A 20453-nucleotide genomic window follows, 5' to 3' on the forward strand; every position below is an offset into this window, starting at 1 on the left:
TTTCATCCCGGTGGGTTCTTTTTTTTTAGGATCCTGCAGAGCGCGGCTGAGAAAAGTCTGGAGGACAATAATTTGTTCCATTGTACTGAGAATTGTAAGTGTTGGCAAGAGCGCCTCTCCCAGGCTCGGCCTTCCTCCACTAACGATCCTCATGCCTCCCGCTAGCCAACACAGACAGTTTAACGCTCATTTATTGCAACGGTCAACATATCTTCCCCCCCTGCCAAAAAAAAAAAGTTTGAAAGGAAAAAAAAAAAAGACTTAGATGATCATCCCCGGCAGGAGGGGTTAACCGAGCTGCATTCAGGAAATCTCTCACATCCTGAGTCCCCGTCCCCTGTAAGTGTATATTATGGTGCTGTTCTCTGCAGCCAGCTGATGAAAGCCGTGCCTCAGTCAGGATAAAATGTCAGAGGGGCTCAAGGCAAAACACGGCTCCTCGCTCGCGCCGCAGACCTTCATCCCGCTGATGTGTCTTAGCTGGGTTTTAATTTCTTCCAGAGCACAAGGTAAGACGTCCATACTTTCCTTGTTGCATTTCTTTTATTTTTTTTCTTTTTGCCTTTTTTTTTTATATTCTTCTCGCTGCCTCGGGCAACTTCTCCTCCACATCTTACTGATTGCGCTCACCGTCCCCCTATTGTTCTCTTCTTGTCGGACGCTAGCTATAAACCTGCTGCTGCCATTCAATCCCCCCCTGTCCTGCGCTCGCCTGCAGTTGGTTTTACTGTACAGGAACCACAAGTGCCAGCATGCCCTGTCAGAGCAAGCTGTAGTATGGGAAAAGTAAAAGAAACAAACCGAGGAGGAAACACGTGTAGTCTCATTAAAGATGAGCGAATTTCAGGTTATGAAATTCGTTTACTGGTAAAAGGTGAATTGAGATATGGATTCCGCTACCACGGACCATAACGCAATTCTATGACTGAATGCATAATTCCTTTAGAGGCATTCCGTAATTCATTCCGCCATAATAGAAGTCTATGGGCTGCAAAACGGATCCGTCCCGTTTCCGTTATGCAGGGGAATCCTCTCCTGCATAACGGAAACGGGACGGAACTATTTTGCAGCCCATAGACTTCTATTATGATGGAATAAATAACGGAATGCATTCAGTCATAGAATTGCGTTATGGTCCGTGGTAACGGGTACTTTCGCACTAGCGTCGCTGGATTCCGGCAGGCAGTTCCGTCGCCGTAACTGCCTGCTGGATCCGGCAATCTGTGTGCAAATGGACACCATTTGTAGACTGATCCGGATGCAGATCCGTCTCACAAGTGCATTGCAATACCGGATCCGTCTCTTTGGTTGTCATCTGGAAAAACGGATCCAGTATTTATATTTTTCCCATTTTAAAAGGTGCGCAGACCGCAAAACCTGATCCATTTTTCTGGGACACTTGGGGCTGGATCCGGCATTAATGCATTTCAATGGAAAATAATGCCGGATCCGGCATTCCAGCAAGTGTTCCGGAATTTTGGACGGAGAAAATATCGCAGCATGCTGCGGTATTTTCTTCGTCCAAAAACCGTACAGTAACTGAACTGAAGAGATCCTGATGCATACTGAACAGATCGCTCTCCATTCAGAATGCATAGGGATAAAACTGATCCGTTTTTTTCCGGTATTGAGCCCCTAGGACGGAACTCAATATCGGAAAAGTCGCAACGCAAGTGTGAAAGTACCCTTAGTCTCATGTTTAATTCAATAAAAAGTATAGTATGCCGGGGGGAGGGCACATAACCTTGCAGATGCAGCAGAGCTGAGTTTGTCATGTGCACAGATATAACATACATAATAGTTTTGTAGGGTTGATAACAATAGGTAAAAGCCACTTAGTGACAAATACAACTCTGCTACATGTAAACCTAGGCGATGTATGAGTGTCTGTTGATGAATGTGTCATTTAACTCTATATGATAACTTATTACCCGCCGTCCTAAGGAAAATCACAGATGTTTTTGGACAATGCAATAACAAACTCAACTCTGCAATATCAGACAGTTGCAGTACTGGAGCATTTGTATACAGTTAATATATGTATCTTGCAAGACTTAAATCAAAACTGCTGTATTCAATGTAATACTTTATTCATTTTTAAAGGGTTTATGTAAATTGAGCTTAAGGGGTATTCCGGAAATTAAATATTGATGGGCTATACTCCAATATCACATCTGTGGGGGTCTGACACCCTGCAAATCAGCTGTTTCAGGCAGCTGCCGGCACCAGAAGCTATACAGTAAAGGGAGCTGAGCTGCAGTACCGGGGCTCAGCCACTACATAGTGGATGGCGCCCTCTGCTTTCAACTCTGTTCACTGTTCAGTTTTAGGGGCCCTAAACAGCGGATCAGTGGGGGTGTCAGGTGTCAGGTCACTGCTGATCTCATACTAAGGCCTGGAAAATCCCTGTAATGATTGTGTATGAAAAGTTCTGAAAGTTTGTAATGTACCTTGTGCTTCAATTCCTCACCATTCACATGTTCCTTACTAGCTGTCAGTGAATGGAAACATTCACTTTTCTGACATTCTGAGGCTGAAAATCTATACATGCCTAGTTCCTCTCACAGCTGAGGTTTTGTTACAATGTTTTGCCATACAGGCAATACTCTGTCAGCAACACAAGTTTCCTTCTTTTCTCTCCCTCCTGATGTATCAGTGTACAGGAGGTAAGATGCATCAGCCTGGAGGTCATCATTAAAGCCTGGATACAGACTGGTAACAAACTGTCAGCTGTAAGATGTGCGCTAGCAAGAACCTTTCCATTCACTGACAGCAAGCAGAAATCTTGCTGAGGATGAAGAATTAAGGCCTCATGCACACGGCCGTTGTTTTGGTCCGCATCCGAGCCGCAGTTTTGGCGGCTCGGATGCGGACCCATTCACTTTAATGGGGCTGGAAAAGATGCGGACAGCACTCTGTGTGCTGTCCGCATCCGTTGCTCCGTTCCGTGGCCCCGCAAAAAAAATATAACATGTCCTATTCTTGTCCGTGCTTTGTGAACAAGAATAGGCAGTTATATTAAAGGCTGTCCGTGCCATTCCGCAAATTGCCGAACGGGCACGGACGCCATCCGTGTTTTGCGGATCCGCGATTTGCGGACCGCAAAACACACAATGGTCGTTGGCATGTAGCCTAAGGCCGAATGCACACGGTCGTGAGCGGTCCGTGGTAACACGGGCTGGATTCCTACTGAGAGCAGGAGGGCACGTCGTCATTGGTTGCTATGACGCGGTGCGCTTCCTGCTGCCGCCGCAGTACAGTAATACACTGGTATAGATCATACCAGCGTAGTACTGTACTGCGGCGGCAGCAGGAAGCGCACGGCGTCATAGCAACCAATGACGTCATGCGCTCCTGCTCTCAGCAGGAATCCAGCCCGTGTTGCCACGGACCGCTCACGGCCGTGTGCATTCGGCCTAAGGCCTCATGCACACGACCGTTGTTGTGTTCCGTTCGGAAAAATGGGGTTCCGTTGTTCCGTGATCCGTTTCCGTTTTTGTTTCCATGTGTCTTCCTTTATTTTTGGAGGATCACCAGACATGAAGGAAAGTAAAAAAAAGTCTAAGTCAAGTTTGCCATGCAAATGATAGGAAAAAAACGGACGCGGACGCGGATGACAATCTTGTGTGCCTCCGCGTTTTATCACGGACCCATTGACTTGAATGGGTCCGTGAACCATTTTCCGTGAAAAAAATAGGAAAGGTTATATTTTTTTGACGGCCTGGAACCACGGATCACGGACAAGGATGACAAACGGTGCATTAGCCGAGTTTTCAACGGACCCATTGAAAGTCAATGGGTCCGCAGAAAATCACGAAAAACGGAACAACGGACACGGAATGAAACAACGGTCGTGTGCATGAGGCCTTATCCATTTTGTCTCATACAGTAAAGTCCTGAGTTAGTTAAGGTCCCACCACATTCATATGTCCTAATAGGATTTATGGATGGGAGCTGTCTTAAGTTCCCAAAAAAAAAAAGATGAATCCAGGACGATTTTGTGGTGCGAACAAATTACTTTTATGTAAATTCAATTTTGTTTAAAAAAAAAAATGTGTTAGCAACTTTCTAATATCATCTGTGGATCAACTGCTTAGAATTTAATTTTAATGGTCATTTAAAAAGAATGCATTTCATCAGCTGTTTTTTTTTTTGTTTTTTTTACATTCGACCTCCCAGTGTCCTCAGTATACATAATGCCCCCCATAGTGCCCCCTGGATATCCAAGGGCCCCCTTAGTTCCCTCCAGTGTAGTTCTCCCTTCAATGCTGACAAAAACAGAACTGACTTCACCACTGGCACAGAAACACTCAGTCCTCACTGGAGGTAGCAGGACCTGACGCTCCCAACGTGATCATATTATGTCAGGTCCTGCTGCATCCAGTGCTGAGCAAATGCCCCAGTGTGTGCTTAATATCCTCTGTGTATCAATTGCTCAGAATTTTGTTTTAACGGACATTAAAAAAAGAAGCACTTCATTAGCTTTTTTTTTAACATTCGACCCTGCAGTGCCCTAAGGATACATAATGCCCCTCATAGTGCCCCCTAGACATCTAATGGCCCCCATATTGCCCCCAGTATCATTAATGCCCCCCTATTCTTCTAGTGCTGACCAAAACAAAACTCAATTCACCACTTGCACGCACAGGAACACTCAGGGGGAGATTTATCAAACTGGTGTCAAGTAGAACTGGCTAAGTTGCCCATAGCAACCAATCAGATTCCACCTTTCATTTTTGACAGCTCCTTTGGAAAATGAAAGGTGGAATCTGATTGGTTGCTATTAGCAACTAAGCCAGTTCTACTCTATACCAGTTTTGATTGACACTCCCAACATGATCATGTGACATCACCGCAGTGGGAGCGTCAGGGCCTGCTGTCTCCAGGGCCGAATAAATATTCCAGAGGGTTTTTTATTTTTTGGACCCATGAAATGTTGTTTATTCTACAGTTTACCTGTTTTTAACAGCCGTTAGACGGGTGCACTCCTGTCTGAATGGCCAATATAAATAGGTCGATTAAGCTCAATGTGGTCCAAAAATAGGACATGTGTAGAGATGAGCGAATTTCATATTTTGAAATTCGTTCACGCTTCCTTTACTGGTAAAAGGTGAATTGCGTTATAAATTCCGTTACCACGGACCATAACGCAATTCTATGACCGAATGCCATAATAGAAGTCCATTGGCTACAAAACGCATCCGTCCCGTTTCCGTTATGCAGGGGAGTCGGGACAGATTCATTTTGCAGCCAATAGACTTCTATTATGACGGAATGAATAACGGAATGCCTCTAAAGGCATTCCATCATAGAACTGCATTAGGGCTCTTTCACACTTGCGTTGTCCGAATCCGTCATGTACTCCATTTGCCGGAAGTGCCCGCCGGATCCGTAACACCGCAAGTGAACTGAAAGCATTTGAAGACTGATCCGTCTTCAAAATGCGTTCAGTGTTACTATGGCAGCCAGGACGCTATTAAAGTCCTGGTTGCCATAGTAGTAGTGGGGAGCGGGGGAGCGGTATACTTACAGTCCGTGCGGCTCCCGGGGCGCTCCAGAATGACGTCAGAGCGCCCCATGCGCATGGATGACGTGCCATGCGATCACGTCATCCATGCGCGTGGGGCGCCCTGACGTCACTCTGAAGCGCCCCTGGAGCCGCACGGATGGTAAGTATACTGCTCCCCACTACACTTTACCATGGCAAACAGGACTTTAGCGTCCTGGCAGCCATGGTAACCATTCAGAAAAAGCTAAACGTCGGATCCGGTAATGCGCCGAAACGACGTTTAGCTTAAGGCCGGATCCGGATCAATGCCTTTCAATGGGCATTAATTCCGGATCCGGCCTTGCGGCAAGTCTTCAGGATTTTTGGCCGGAGCAAAAAGCGCAGCATGCTGCGGCATTTTCTCCGGCCAAAAAACGTTTCGGTCCTGAACTGAAGACATCCTGATGCATCCTGAACGGATTTCTCTCCATTCAGAATGCATTGGGATAATCCTGATCAGGATTTTTCCGGCATAGACACCCGACAACGGAACTCTATGCCGGAAAAGAACAACGCAAGTGTGAAAGAGCCCTTATGGTCCGTGGTAACGGAATCCATAACGCAATTCACCTTTTACCAGTAAACGAAGCATGAACGAATTTCAAAATATGAAATTCGCTCATCCCTAGACATGTTCATTGCTCCATAGACTTTAATGGGTTGTCAAAACGGCCATTACAAAAACAGGCGCTTATCACCATGTCGTGTGAATGTACCCCTACAAACATACATTCAATTTCAGGATGCAAATGTTTACATTCAATAGCAGCAAGCGGAGATCTTGAAAATGGTGGGAAATTGTTACACAAAGGATATTAGAAAGTTGCAGAACTTTCGGTTGCACAAAGACTGAGCTTCATTTCTATAAAGTGGTTTTAATTAATCTTCCTCGTACTGGTTCTTAATAGCGGCGCTCAGGTACATACACGTGTTACATTATATTTATAATTACTCCTCGTTTAACACCCTGCGGTTCATTTAAAACTGGTGCGCTCCATTAAACTAACAAGTCAGCTGAGATAGCCGATGAGGCCGGCAATAAATGCATTGTATACAGGGCTGATTGCTGCGCTGCGGGGACCGGCTGAGCCTAATACACAGGTACACAGCGCCATGTTAGAAATGCTTCATAAACCCCCAGTGTAGCCCAGGGGAACGCCCGTAGGGTATATATTATAGTCCTACCGGTGCTGCTATTTGTAGATGAGCGGTTCTAATTCTGACTTTTAAATCATTTATAAGGAACAAATTTCAAAATCTCATTCATGCCCTTACTATAATTTATTAATAATGCAGCATAGAGCCCGGAATGGGGGAGGGGGGGAAGTAACTGTTTTTGGGCTTTAAAGGGGTTGTGCCACAGGATAACTAGCTGATCACTGGGTGTCCGACCACTTGGACCCCCACAAATCCCAAAAATGGGGATCCCGTTCCCCCGTTCTGATGGAGCAGCAAGTCATGCATGTGCCCAGTATTCATTCTCTATAGGGGTGCCAGAGGTAGCAGAGTGCGTGCAGAATTGGGGAACTGAACCCCCCCCCCCCCCCCTTCTCTGGCTCAGTGGGGCTACCAGCAGTAGAACCCCCAGCGATCAGCTAGTAATTCCTTATCATGTAAATCGGGGATACCTTATAAACTTGTCACAACCCCTTTTATCTGTACTGCCCTGGAGCAGGGACTCTCTGAAGTCTGGACATTTGCCTATTTCCCCAATGCAAAGTTATAAACTTCTTACTTTATTTCACTTGAAAGGGCAATGTTTAATACTGTGTAACTGCATTTTGTGTGTTGTGATATGTATCCGGTTCATTTGCACTGTATTTGCGAGGCTCCGTGGAAAGGGTTAGTGTTTGAATGAGAAGCTGGTAATTTTCCACAACTACCATAAGGTTTAAAGAAGACCATGTTTTGGAGGGAAAAACCCCAGACTTGTTTACCACCAAAACCAGACAGCCTGACCTTTTGGATGTCTGATTTAGCTCTGTTGTTATGTCTGCAAAACCTGCTGTGTCATTTCCATTGAGTATCATTGAAGCTGTAATGCAAGTCTATGAGAGACAGAAAGTGTAACATTGTATTTGTTTAGGCTGAGTTTCTCCACTCCACCCCTCCCACTAGAAGGTTCTAGTTTAGCCAGAAACTGTATATAAGGAGAGCAGTCAGAGCCTCTAGTGTTCTTCAGTTAGGGACCAGTGCTTGGAAGAGGAAACTCTGCCAGACTACCTGAGAGGCCAGAAGAAGACACTGATATACGGATTCTCTGCCACAGACCCTGGGCTTTTAGCTTTTAGCTTTTGGGTACCAGCCTTCTGAAGAGAAAGAGGGACAGCTAGCTCAGGCCTTTTCTCAGCATCAAACCCTTCTTCTGCTCGGGGGGAGACTGGAGACCCAGCCCTATGCCTTGACTGTATTGTTTTGAACCTGATTTCCTCCAGTAAAGAAGCACCCTGACTCTCTGGACTTATTTCCCATTGGGGTGCACTACGCCTTACCATCCCTTCTGGAGAGCAGCATCACATGGTGACGCTTAAACATTTTTGTGGGGACCCCGCATAGCATTGGGGCCACCCCAAACCCATAAGTAAATTGTCATAATTTTTTTTGCAGTTTTCTAATATGTTTTATTGCAAGATCACTCCTTGCAGTCAGTGAATGGAAACTTTTTTTGTTTACATACAGAGGCTGAAAAGTTGAACAGAACTAGTCCCTGTCCTTATGGTCTGCTACAATGTATCAGTGTAAGCAGGGGTGAACTTTTACCAACAGTCAAACCAAGCAAAGGCTCAGACCCCTGCTGGCTAGAAGCAAATGGCTGGAAAATTGACTAAACCAGAGGCAGACATGCCATTGATGAAGCCAGTTTAGCTGCACAGGGGCCCTTCCCAGCTGTAGAGCAGTAGCAGAAGTGCCCAGACTGCATTGCCAGCCAGTCTGGATGGTTTGGCCAATGTTCTGACTTGCTGAAGTGACACAACCCCTTTAAGGGCAGCAGGCAGCTACTACAGTCTTGTAGATTAATTGCAAGGGGCTGAACTACTAAGAGACCTAGGGAAGATATCTCCGGAACTCCCATAGAAATCAATGGAGAGAGGCTGTTTGCATGCCCGACCAGCCTCTGTTCATTTCTGGGGTCTCTACGGGTTATGAGGTCCCCATTCTTGTGATCGGTGGGAGTCCCAGTTTTAGGACCCCCACTGATCTAATAGTTGTCCACAGAGTAGAGGATAACTTAATATAAGCGAAATACCTCTTTAAGACCTTGAAAAATCTATTTGTAAAAACAACTGCTGTTTCTCATGTCACCACCAGGTGGCTCCACACAGATTCTTCTACCACTACAGTTAGGGTATGTTCACACAGAGTTTTTTGTGTGCTCAAAAAAATTATGTGGAATCCACTTCAGGGTTCTTTGTTGAGTTTCTTGGATGCAGCTTATTATTCTGACACCATTTTTGGCATGTTTTTGATGGTTTTTGTTCTTGCCCATTTCATTTCAACACAGAATCTGCACCAAGAATGAACATGTCACTTCTTTTCCACGCTATGGTTTTTGAAACTGAGCAGAAAATAACAGAACTGTGTAAGGCTAGTTTCAGTTCTGCGTTTACCTGATCCGGCAGAGGAACAGCTCACCAGAGTTCACAGTATCAAGCATAGCCGGATAATGCCGTTCATAACAGGACCTCATTGACTATAATGGGATCAGACTGGATACCGGCATGTGTGCTGGGTTTTAGCTGGACAAAAACAGCTGCAGGAACCGTTTTTTTTTTGTCCAGTTGAAACTTGGCTGGAACCCTGGCAGATCCCCACCTGATCCCATCAAAGTGGATGGGGTCCGGCAGTGAACGGCAGTATCTGGATCAGGTGAAAGCAGATTGAGGCTAGCCAAAATCAACAAGCTGGTTTCCTATTGAAATCAATGGAGTTTATTTACAAGTGTTTATGGTGCAGTTTTTGGGTGGGTGAACATACCATACCTATTAGTAGTAGACAGTGGGGTACAAAAGTAATAGCAAATGAAAAAAGGAAAAACAGAGCCAAATGTGTCATGTTCATTCCCCATAATAGTCCTCTATTGTAGTAAGCTTAGATACAGTTCTTTGTAAAATCTTATATAGTTTACCCCTTTGAGACATTGTGATAAATTGTGCTGAATGACAAGCTTAGCCCTGCTACGTCAGTATTCTAGATTGGAAGAAACAAAATCAGCATTCTTATCCTTGTTGCTGTATTTAGAGCTTATCACATCTTACACATGGGGTGGAGTGTCAGGGGTACCAGGGTTTGTCATAGAGCAAAGAAAAAATGGAGCCTAGTCGGCACATCCCAGTGCGCAGGTGCACGTCGCCATGGCAGAAAGCACAAAAACAAACACAACGCAACAGCGCTTTGCAAACACAAATAATAAAGTAAATACAATCGTGCCATACTCACTATAGAAAATGTACTGTACTAATGCTAATGTGAGGTTCTTGGCAAATAAATTTTGTACAAAATTATTTGCCCCTGTCCTCCAACGACAAGGCGATTTCTTTACGACAGGAATCACACTAAATACTACCTCCTCTGGTGCCATACTTGCCTCCATTAAATTCAGGGAATGCAGGCTCCAGATGCATGCTGAGCCCACATTGTATTATACCTTTTTTGGTGTCTAAATGGCCTCCATTAAATTCAGGGAATGCAGGTTCCACATGCATGCCGAGCCCACTCTGTATTTTACCTCTCCAGGTGCCAAATGGCTTCCAATAAATGCAGGAAGAGCAGGCTACAGCTTTATATTGGCACTTGAACTAAAATCAGCCTATGCATTCATGTGGAACCTTAGTGTAGGTTCTTCACCTAAAGAGATCGCCATGCCGGAGGCGGACAGGCACATCTATCTCTCGCTCTGTCTTTCTGTCTATATTCTATATCTATTATATATCATGAGCTTCCTGGAAGCTTTCTAATGTATGTATAGAACAGGTTATTATTCTTTTATTCTGATACATTTGCTATGTAATAAATGAACATTAGCCCAGTTGGGCATAGTCTGAGGTCGGACAGATTTCAATATAACTGAGATGAAGGTTACTTATACTTTATTGTGGTCTGTTGGGCACACATTATTCTTATCACAGCTGGGTATATACAATGAGAACAGAAAGTTATTATTGGAAAGTATACATTATGATGTCTATAAAGACTGTGAATGGTAGCCCTTTAAATGGAGCTAGCGGGGTGTAGCGCAGATTTCAGGACATAGCTGGTCACATGACTACATTTCTTTATTACCTCCAGGTTGAACTCCTTTGAATAGTTTTGTATTTTTATATATATATGGGTCATATTGTGACTAAGGTGCAATGCAAATATAACAGTTCAATTCAACTTCCCTTGTTTCTTATGCAGTGGCATAATGTATCACTCTCTCTCCACTCTATGGTGGTATTACTGGGGTACTGTATGGCACAGTTTCATTATTTGAACACTATATGGCTCTATTGGGAACAGTATGGCATTATTTTATGGTCTCTATGGGGGTGTTTGGTCCCTGTATGGCAAAATAATTTCCCCCTGAATACTATAGAGCAGTGTTTCCCAACCAGTGTGCCTCCAGCTGTTGCAAAACTACAACTCCCAGCATGCCCGCACAGCCAAAGGCTGTCAAGGCATGCTGGGAGTTGTAGTTTTGCAACAGCTGGAGGCACACTGGTTGAGAAACACTGCTATAGAGCTATGATTCTTGTGATACCAAAAAGCTGCCTTCCTTGGAAAACTACTTGCATTTATCTGCAATATCAGTGGGAAAATACTCAGTTTTTTCAGTGAAGTCCAACAGTTTGATCAGTTAGACTCTGTCATAAATCAAGTTGGATTGCACCATCATTTTTTGTTAGGAGGATAGGTTGATTATAGGGTGTCCTACTGCTGGGATCCTCAGTGATCAGCTGTGATCTGCAAGGGAACCTGGAAGAGCAAGTATTCAGATCTCCAACAGCGCCACCACAGGAGAGGTAAAGCATTACACAGTCTCTACTTAAATCAATGGCTGCTCATGCATCTACATACACATGCCGGGTCCTCCAAAGAGACAATCTGACTAATAAAGTGTCTTTATCTAGTGATATGATCTCCCATGTTTAATGACAATATCTTTCTAACAAAGCTAGAACCAGTCCCATACCTGGCATGGCTCCAGAGATCTCCCCATGCTTCAATTGCTCTGGTAGATTTATATCAAGTTGGCAGTTCAGGTTGAACTTCAGGGGGCATGCTTGCACTTCCTCATGGGTTGTGTCCTTTCTGCTGCAGCTGCTGGCAGTTGAAGGATGGAACTGAGCATGTGCTTCCAGCTCATTGAGATGAGAAATTAGAGAAAGAGCAAACAGCAGGTGGCGCTATACAGGTAGCTTTCAGTGAATAACTCCGTAGCTATACTAAGTTTTTACATACATGCAAATACAAAAGTATTTAGAGCCAGGTGCTGGTTTGAAAAACATAGAATATTTTTTTGTTGGACAACCCCTTAAAATGTATTGAATTGACCTAAAGTGAGTGGTTGGATCATTGGCGTTAGAGATCAATATGCACAGTCAGTTTCTGCACAGATCCCTATCCTAGTTCATTGCAAAGGGAAATAAGCCTCTATGTCAGGACTGTGCACCCCTAGGAGTGGCTACACCTGGCATTTGTCCCATATAAGTAATGCCCTCCAAACCATTTTCTTAAACAGCATTGGGCTGCGTTGATAGAGGCCTTCTGCTCAGCAGATGTATATACATTACTGTAGCTTCCCCCACATGGAACTTATATGTATAATTAAAGACAAATGTCAGCGGGGTGCGTTCCAGGCTGCCCGATTAGCTATGCCAGTTTGGTTGACACAGGTTTAATCACAGTTTGTTAATACATGTCATTTATTAATGATGTCTTTTGCACGCGCTGTGTTAAAACCAACACTGTGTCTAACGCATTTACCTGGTACTGGATCCAAAAGATACAAGTCATTTTCTCTGTTTAATTTCTCATTAGTTTTGCGACTTACATCAGCTCCATTTAGTCTGTTTGTTATGTTTGCAAGCGCTCATTTCCTTTTCTTGTGGCTGTCTGCTTGCCGCAAAATTCCCAAAAGTCACACCTCAGCTTATAGGAACATATGGTGTCCTCCATGCTAGCTGCAGCCGGAGAAGGAGGCTTACCCTGTACAGAATAATGTGTCAGGGAAAGGCAATGTCTTAAGATGCTCTACAAGACATACTGTATATTCTTATAAGTTGATATAGCTGTCCTATTGTAGAAGGTAAGGAGCTGGGTTTTATCCATATGGTAAACTGAATCTTTAGGGATGGACTAAGATGTTTTTTTTTTTATTTAATCTTGGGGGTTTGCTTTGCTTTCTTGTTGAAACACTTGCAAATGACAGAACTTAAAGGAGTGTCTGGATTACAAATCCCATGAGAAACACCTTGATTTAATAGAGGAAGGTCTCATATTAAAGGGGTTTTTATGCCTATTCCTATCTAAGGGTACTTTAATACTAGCGTTATTGTTTTCCGGTATTGAAATCCGGTAATCAGTTTTGTCCTAATGCATTCTGAATGGAAAGCAATCCGTTCAGTTTGCATCAGGATGTCTTCCGTTCCGTCCCTTTTACTCTGTTTGACCGGACAAAATACCGCATCATGCTGCAGTATTTTTTTCCGACCAAAATCCCGGAGCAATTGCCGGATCCAGCATTAATTTCCTTAAAGATGTATTAATCCCGGATACGGTACCAAGTGTTGTGAAAATTGCCGCATCGCTGGATCCGGTTTTCCGGTCTGAGCATGCACGGGGACATAGGAGGAACTATTTTCGCTTTTGATCTATAGAAAAATTTGAACACCGGATCCGTTATTCTGGATGATACCGGATGAGATGGATCTGGTATTTCACCTAATCCATCTAACAGAATCGGAAAACAAGGATATCCGTTTGTATACGGTTTGCCGGATCCGGCAGGCAGTTCCGTTGTCGGAACTACCTCCAGAATTCTAATAACGCTAGTGTGAAAGTACCCTAACTGCTAACTAGATAATACCATTGTAGTTCAGAAGTATATATATATTTTTTTCAATCTGTTGCATCCATCTGTGCAGCACCTTCGTTATGATGCTGCCAGGGCTTGCTGAAGGTAGGACTACTATAGTTTTCATGAATTCTCTCAGTTTTCACAGACATTGTCTTTATTTACAGCTGCTTAAATGCCTCTTTATTACAAACAGTAAGCTGGTGCTATATTTGTCCACCCACCCCCTTTCTGCTATTCTGTTGCTCACTAGCCTTGCTGCTCCGCATATGACACACCACACCTCCAGAGAAAGGGGGTGAGGGATAGAAGAGTAAGCAATGGAAGAGGCATGTAATATGTGTCTTTAACTCCAGGGAGGGGGAGATAACCACGTGTATGGGAAGTCACACCAGTAGGAGATAAACAGCAGGAGCATGGTCATGTGACTTTATATTAGACTTATTAGACACATCCGTAAGTGTTTTGCGGTCTGCAAATTGCGGATCCGCAAAACACGGATACCAGTTCCACAGGAGTATTATATTACATATGTCAATGCAAGCCTATGGAGAGTGTAGGGGGGGGGGGTGAGCATGAGCACACAGACAAGCAGATTGCTGGAGCTACATGGGATGAGATATAGACTTCCTAAGAGCTTTATTCACAACCATACAGGTCAGTACCTTACTGTAATTTCCTCCATGATACTGGGGCTGCTTCTAAGGGAATAAGAGAAGGTTAGGAAACATTTTTGATTTGAGATTTAGATTTAGATTGCGAGAGGTCCAACCAGAATGTAGGTCCTGTGTAACCATTTAAATAGAGCGGAGATCAAACATGTGCACTACTGAGGGGTTTTCAAAGATTTTTATACTAATGACCTATCCACTGGATAGGTCATCAGCATCTGATTGGTGGGGGTCTGACACCTGGGATGCCTGCCTCTCAGCTGTTTGAAAAGGCACTTAAAGGGGTTCTGCAGTTTGTTTAAACTGATGATCTATCCTCTGGATAGATCATCAGCATCTGATCGGCGGGGGTCCGACACCCGGGACCCCCGCCGATCAGCTGTTTGAGAAGGCAGCGGAGCTCCAGGAGCGCCGCGGCCTTCTCACTGTTTACCGCAGGGCCAGTGACGTCACCACTAGTATCAACTGGCCTGCTACTTTCACTTGAATGGAGCTTAGCCGTGCCAAGGCCAGTGATACTATTCGTGACGTCACTGGGCCGGCGGTAAACAATGAGAAGGCCGCGGCGCTGCTGGATCGCCGCTGACTTCTCAAACATCTGATCGGCGGGGGTCCCGGGTGCCGGACCCCCGCCGGTCAGATGCTGATGATCTACCCAGAGGATAGATAATCAGTTAAAACAAACTGTAGAACCCCTTTAAGCTGTCAGTAGAGCTGCAGCCATCTTGCAGCTTAGCCTAGGCCATGTGATGTCCTGTTCATCTGTCACATGGCCTAGGCACAGCTCAGTCCCATTGAAGTGAATACCAAGCATAGCCACTACCATATGTACGGCGCTGTGCTTGGCTAGAGAAAAGGCCGTGGTGGTGCTTCCAGAGGATAGGTCATAAGTATAAAAGTCTCAGAAAACCCCTTTAAAGTCTATAGAATTGAAACACATAATCTCCATAGACAAAAATGGGGAGGTAGTGTATATCATGTTCAAACTCCTTGGGATCAAGTACTCAGATCCCCTGTTCTAGTGATTGTGGGAGTCCTAGCAGTGGGGCCATCTGCAATCATAGACATTCCCTATACTGTGGAGAAGGGATCATTTTTTTTCATGGAATAACCCTTTGAAATGATAGAATTCTGTCTCCCAGTGACCACCATTAGAGGGAGCTCTGGAGCTTACCATGTACTTTTTATAATAAGCAGTAAGCTCTTAAGCTCCATCTAATGGAAACGAGAAACAGCAAAAAAAATTCTGTGAATTTGGAACCCTGCATCATGGCACAAAAGTAACACTCCAACCTCTATAAAGAAAGATTAACAACCCCAGAATGACATGGTTTTAAAAGAACAATCACTCTGGATGTCTTTTCATTCATTCGCCATCTTCTTCTCTTTATGGAGCTTGGGCTCTAATAGAGGAACAAGTGAATATTTCATGGCCTGTTAAACATTTTGGATTGAAGTATAAAACACTGGATACCGACCTGGCATGCACTATGGTGAGACAGTAAATTCCACAGAGTTCGTGCTGGAAAGAAAGAAACATTTATACCTAAAAAGAGTTTTCTTTGGGATTTTCATTCCACAAGGCCTGGATGAAATAGAGAATTGCTGGAATAGTAGAGACTTGAAACAGTAACTGTATGGCTCAGCGTTAAATATCACCATTTAGCGCATTCCTAATATTTTCCAGTAATTGAACCCAGCCCATACAATCCCATTATATTTTGCTTCTAATGTGCCAAGAGCAGGTGCAATCGTTATGAAAACTCCCCCAGATACAACCGGGGGTCCTGGGGAATTAGAGACTATTAGGAAAGTGATAACTTGTTTTTTCCAGTGATACAAGTCTTGCAGCTGGTTAAAGAACAAGAGCAAAAAAAATGAAAGGAGATTAAGAGCTCAAGCACCATGCCCTATTACAGCTCCCGATAACCTCCAAATTGTATGCAACCGTTATACGGTGCCCATACATTCTTATGGAGTCCTACGTTCAGACTTTGTTTGAATCTGAAGAAAAATAAATTGTGGGCATGCTTCAATGGATGCCAAATTACAGAGGTATTCTCTTCTAGAAACATTGCTTCAAAGGGATAACATCTCTGTGATATGGCAGCACTTGGAGGGCCTATGGGTATGAAGCTGCCGGGACTCCTGTAATACCATATTACAGCTCCATGCAGCCTCCAGAATGTATGTGGTTCCTATAGACCAGGCATGCTCAACCTGCGGCCCTCCAGCTGTTGTAAAACTACAACTCCCACAATGCCCTGCTGTAGGCTGATAGCTGTAGGCTGTTCGGGCATGCTGGGAATTGTAGTTTTGCAACAGCTGGAGGGCCGCAGGTTCAGCATGCCTGCTATAGACTATTATGGGGGTCTTACATTTAGTCTCTGTATAAACCTGACTGAGAGAGAAATTGTGGGCATGCTCCATCAGTTGCTAAATTACAGAGGCCTTCTATTGTAGAAACATTGCTTTGAGGGGTTAATATCTCCATAATATGACACTATACAAAGTCATCTAATGTCAGCACTGGGTATGCCTATGGGTTGGTGGCACTTACACCTACAAGGACTCCTGTAATACCATATTACAGCTCCATGCACCCTGCATAATGTATGTGGTTCCTATGGACTATTTTGGGGTCCTAAATTCAGACTCTATATGAACCTGACAAAAAAACTAGTAGTGGGCATGCTTCATCGGATGCTAAATTACAGAAATATAAAAAAAAAATTCAATGTCAAATTTTTCAAAATGTATTAAATTTCAAGCTGGTATTTTATTGTTAAATGGGGATGATACCTCGGTGATTTGGCATCATAAAGGGGCAGCTGGGCGTGCCGGTGGGTTAGTGGTACCAATCTACAGGGACTCCTATAATATCATATTACAGTATGCAACCATTGTTGGTGCCTAAAGACAAATGGTCATGCTTTGGTGAAAAAAAGAAATTGTGGGCATGCTCCATCAGATGCCAAATTACAGAGGCATCTTTCCCAAGAAGCATTGCTTCGAGGGTACAATATCTCCACGCTAGGACAGACGCAGCTTATGGTGACACTGGGAGTACCTGCGTCGTATGGAGCTGCTGAGACTCTATGAACACAGGTCAGTCACCTGTATCAGCCCGAGGCACAAAATGCATAACTAACAAAATCATAAAGTAGCTACAGATGTATCACAGCCAATGCTGGGTTTTTCATTTGAAGCAATGTATTAGGTATAATATACACTCACCTAAAGAATTATTAGGAACACCATACTAATATGGTGTTGGACCCCCTTTTGCCTTCAGAACTGCCTTAATTCTACGTGGCATTGATTCAACAAGGTGCTGATAGCATTCTTTAGAAATGTTGGCCCATATTGATAGGATAGCATCTTGCAGTTGATGGAGATTTGAGGGATGCACATCCAGGGCACGAAGCTCCCGTTCCACCACATCCCAAAGATGCTCTATTGGGTTGAGATCTGGTGACTGTGGGGGCCATTTTAGTACAGTGAACTCATTGTCATGTTCAAGAAACCAATTTGAAATGATTCAAGCTTTGTGACATGGTGCATTATCCTGCTGGAAGTAGCCATCAGAGGATGGGTACATGGTGGTCATGAAGGGATGGACATGGTCAGAAACAATGCTCAGGTAGCCCGTGGCATTTAAACGATGGCCAATTGGCACTAAGGGGCCTAAAGTGTGCCCAGAAAACATCCCCCACACCATTACACCACCACCACCAGCCTGCACAGTGGTAACAAGGCATGATGGATACATGTTCTCATTCTGTTTACGCCAAATTCGGACTCTACCATTTGAATGTCTCAAGAGAAATCGAGACTCATCAGACCAGGCAACATTTTTCCAGTCTTCAACAGTCCAATTTTGGTAAGCTCGTCCAAATTGTAGCCTCTTTTTCCTATTTGTAGTGGAGATGAGTGGTACCCGGTGGGATCTTCTGCTGTTGTAGCCCACCTTTCTTTCCCATTCTGACATTCAGTTTGGAGTTCAGGAGATTGTCTTGACCAGGACCACAACCCTACATGCATTGAAGCAACTGCCATGTGATTGGTTGACTAGATAATCGCATTAATCAGAAATAGAACAGGTGTTCCTAATAATTCTTTAGGTGAGTGTATGTTATGTCATTTTGCATAGGTCTGCTGGTAAATGCTGTCCCAAAGAGAAGGACAAATTCAGCTCTGCTACATATACGATTCAGGTGTTCGCTGCTCATAACGCTTGTTTCTATCTTTATTGATTTGTTACAGCAAAGTTATTGCTCCATATTTGAAGATCCCCATGATACCTACATAGACATCTTGAAGGGATATTTTTTTTTTTTTTTTTTTTCCTGGGAAACCTCTTTAAAAGGAATCTGTCACAAGGAAATTCACGGATAACCCAGGCACATTGTCTTTTAAGTCTAGCTCAGCTGAATGTAATGATCAATTTCACTTAGCAATCCGTTGCTTCATTTTGGAAAAAATTTCATTTTAATTCATATGCAAATGACTAGTTAAGTGCACCGAGGGCGGGCCCAAGCCACTGTGTGTACCATTGCTCCTCCTGCTTCCTCTGCCAGCCCCTCCCTTTCCTTTTTGATTGACCGGTTAGGGTTAGGTATTTCACCTGGTCCTGTCAATCAAAAAGGAGAAGGATGGGTCGGCAGAGGAAGCAGGGGGAGCAAGGGTGCACAGGGTGGCTTGGGCCCGCCTTTGGTGCACTTAACTGATCATTTGCATTGGAATTAAAAGGTGAACGGCTTCATTACATTCAGATGAGCTAGCCCTACAAGACATTGTCTCTGGTATATCAATGAATTTCATGTTGACCAACTCCCTTTAAGGGGATGTTACGGTTCTACCAAAGATACAGTATACATTTATTGCTTTTGTTCCATATTATTTTGAACCCATTTTTCAGCTCTGTAGCTCACGACCTCCCATAGATCTGTATAACTATGTGGATCTCCATCCAGGCTTGACTTGTTGTAACTATTGTTACTGACCTGAACAGGGTTTACAAATATTTACAGCGTTTCAGAGGAGGTCGGATCACGTATGTTTACTTACATCAGGGAAATAATGAGACCAGGAAATGAAATAATGGCGTTTTTCATTAATCTGACTTTGTTTCTCTTTACTCCAGGACCTAACTGTTCTCATACTGCAAAACAAACTTGTAGCTGGTTAGAGCCATCATATACTTATACATTCATATCCTACAGTATAATAACCATATGCACCATCTTCCAGAGATATGACATTTATATTCCCCAGTCCATTGGGGTTTATGGATTGCTAGCCTTGGGTGTAAATGTTTAGGGTAGACTCTAGCCTATAAAACATTGTCCCAGTAATGGAAAACATTTGCCAATAACCAATCCAATATCTTTCTTCGGATGTATACAACCATAACCTTTAAAGTGGAAATGTCATATATTTTTTATTTGCTAGTTTATTAGAGCTAGGCATGTATACCTGAGTTAGTCTGTCAATGATTGCCAAAAGATCTGTAATTACCTTATAATAACAGCTTTCATTAATGTCCCCTGCCCCTATTCACTGGTCCCTTAGAAGACCATAGCTATGGCTTTTCTGTCTTCCCTTTAATGTAAACAGAACAGGGGCGGTCCTGCACACTGCATACCTGCATTAGATTTCAGAGTGAGGAGGCATGTCTCTCAGTAATCCAATCTGATTGGCTGACAGGAAGCTGCTGGCTAAAGCAAGTGTGTATGTGAAGTGAGGGAAAGCAGTTTTGGCTTTAGAAAACTGGCAGAAGAGGCAAATTTGAGAAGATTTTCATCTTGTAGGGTCCAAAACAGCCGTAACTAAGGGAAAAAGCTCAAAGAAAACAGTGGTATGTGGAGAAACTAAAGATTGCTGTCACGGTGAGGAGTAGGGGGAAACTCCCCACCGAACACCGAAGAAAAACGGCAATAGAAACTAGGCCAGGACACCGGAAAAGGGAGCAAGAACCTTGCCCTAACTCCTATCCGTATAAGCAGACCCAGATGGTAGGAGGGCTCATACACTGGAACCTTGGGCCCTACTAACCCTAAAGATCCCTGGAATAGTGACAGGACTGAGACGACCTGTTCCTCCAAGATACAGATAAACAGGAGCCTCCTTCAGGCCTAGAAACATAGAGAAATAACAGTGAGCAACAAACTGTAAT

At 43.8% G+C, this 20453-nt stretch overlaps 1 protein-coding gene across 1 annotated transcript in view; it reads left to right on the forward strand.

Annotated features, from left to right (window-relative positions):
- The first annotated feature begins 334 nt into the window (after nt 1-334).
- The window catches only part of ADAM12 (ADAM metallopeptidase domain 12), a 676627-nt gene continuing 656508 nt past the window's right edge, over nt 335-20453 (forward strand). The window contains exon 1 of the mRNA XM_044298620.1: nt 335-509. Within this exon, the coding sequence (XP_044154555.1) occupies nt 407-509 (103 nt within the window). The 5' untranslated portion in view covers nt 335-406. The remainder of the gene's footprint in view (nt 510-20453) is intronic.

The sequence above is a fragment of the Bufo gargarizans genome, chromosome 6 (genome assembly GCF_014858855.1).
Source record: "Bufo gargarizans isolate SCDJY-AF-19 chromosome 6, ASM1485885v1, whole genome shotgun sequence".
NCBI lineage: Eukaryota > Metazoa > Chordata > Amphibia > Anura > Bufonidae > Bufo > Bufo gargarizans.